Source organism: Nanorana parkeri, unplaced genomic scaffold, assembly GCF_000935625.1.
Source record: "Nanorana parkeri isolate BGI_ZX_2015 unplaced genomic scaffold, ASM93562v1 scaffold81, whole genome shotgun sequence".
Lineage (NCBI taxonomy): Eukaryota > Metazoa > Chordata > Amphibia > Anura > Dicroglossidae > Nanorana > Nanorana parkeri.
Genome location: NW_017306349.1, coordinates 800,526 through 801,883, shown reverse-complemented (window position 1 = coordinate 801,883; position 1,358 = coordinate 800,526). Strand labels below are relative to the sequence as shown.

Below are 1,358 nucleotides of genomic sequence, written 5' to 3'. Positions count from 1 at the left end.
AGAAAAAAAAACAAAAACACCCAGCACATAAAAAGACAAAAACAGCGAGCAAACCTTATGGGAATTTAAAGCTGCGTTTAGTTTCTTACAGTCCACACCTCTGACATTCTGTATATCGGATGCAAAGATCTACTAAGCCATGTTGCGTAGACTGCCCGTGTCGTTACAGTCAGTTTGTTCTGCTTTAAACGCAGAGGCAGTTAGCTTTCAGTGAAGCAGTATTAATTAATAGGATTAGCAGTCTCTTAAGTCTACTGGCGCGACAGTATGTGGAGTAGGAAATCAACTACTGATCTATCAAGCTGGAGTAGAGTACGTCTAAAGGCTTCCGATCGACTTATACGTAACCTGTGAGGCTGTACCCGCTGTTCTCTTTCTTGGAGTTCTGCGCCTTGCTGGCCGCCAAAGTCCTGCTCTGGTATTTGTTGTAAAAGCCCCGGTCCGGCTCCCTGGGGGGACAAGAGGTGCAAAGAATGGCGCCGCCCACCACGGAGAGTAAGGAAGACACGATGCCGAGATACAGGGCCGATCCGATCTCGTACCTCTGCGCGTCGGGGAGCAACGGGTTGTAAAAGTCTTGGAGGATCGTGTGCAGGTTCCAGCAGATGGGCACCATGCAGATGACCCCACCCAGGATGAACATGACGCCGCCGGTCACTGCCAGTTTATCCTTGCCGGGGCTCCCTTGGTTGAAGATAGTGCATTTCATGCCAAAGACGGTGAGGAGGGTGGACAAGCATGATACCACGCAAGAGGTTATCATGAGGGCTTGGGCGGCTTGGGTTTCTGGTGGAAGACCCAACATGGAGTTATATATGTCACACTGGGTGATACCGGTGCTAAAGACGGCGCACTCCATCCACAGTCCTTTATTAAAACCCACGGCCGTCACAATGCTGGCGCCGATGTAGGAGCTGACCTTCCAGTCAGGAAGGAGCGTTGCGATGACTGCGCCAATCAAACCCAACACGGCCATGAAGTAGCCCATCATCTGGAGACCAACAGAAGCCATTTTGCTTTCTCTTCTTCTCTGGTCCACTTCTCAATGTTCAATGCCCAGCTGCCGCCCAGTCTGTTTTGTACTTCAGCTTTCCATAGCTGGTCTGGATTCCTTGACGGAGTGGTGTCTTAATGAGGCAGAGACTTGTTCTACAAAGCTTTAGCAGTCTTTATACGTACAAAGTATTTCTGTTGCCTTCGGCTCAGATAAAATACCAAACCGGGTTGAGGTTCCAGCTGTTTGGATTTGATGTCATGCTGAGTCCAGTTTGTGCTGAGATTAAACGTGAAAAGGTAAGAACACGTCGGAAAGGGGGAGGATGTGGAAAGCTGGAAAGAAAGGGGGGGGGGGGGGGGGG

The 1,358-nt window shown here is 50.0% G+C and overlaps 1 protein-coding gene across 1 annotated transcript; it reads right to left on the bottom strand.

Moving 5' to 3' along the window:
* Positions 1–214: 214 nt before the first annotated feature.
* On the bottom strand, positions 215–1,183 carry CLDN2 (claudin 2). The gene has a single exon (XM_018576996.1). It carries the CDS (start codon positions 1,010–1,012, stop codon positions 338–340), a length of 675 nt encoding a protein of 224 aa, XP_018432498.1. The 5' UTR covers positions 1,013–1,183; the 3' UTR covers positions 215–337.
* Positions 1,184–1,358: the final 175 nt, after the last annotated feature.

What these genes read in the sequence shown, in the direction of transcription:
- CLDN2 (XM_018576996.1), bottom strand. Translation starts at nt 1,012, where the DNA reads ATGGCTTCTGTTGGTCTCCAGATGATGGGCTACTTCATGGCCGTGTTG.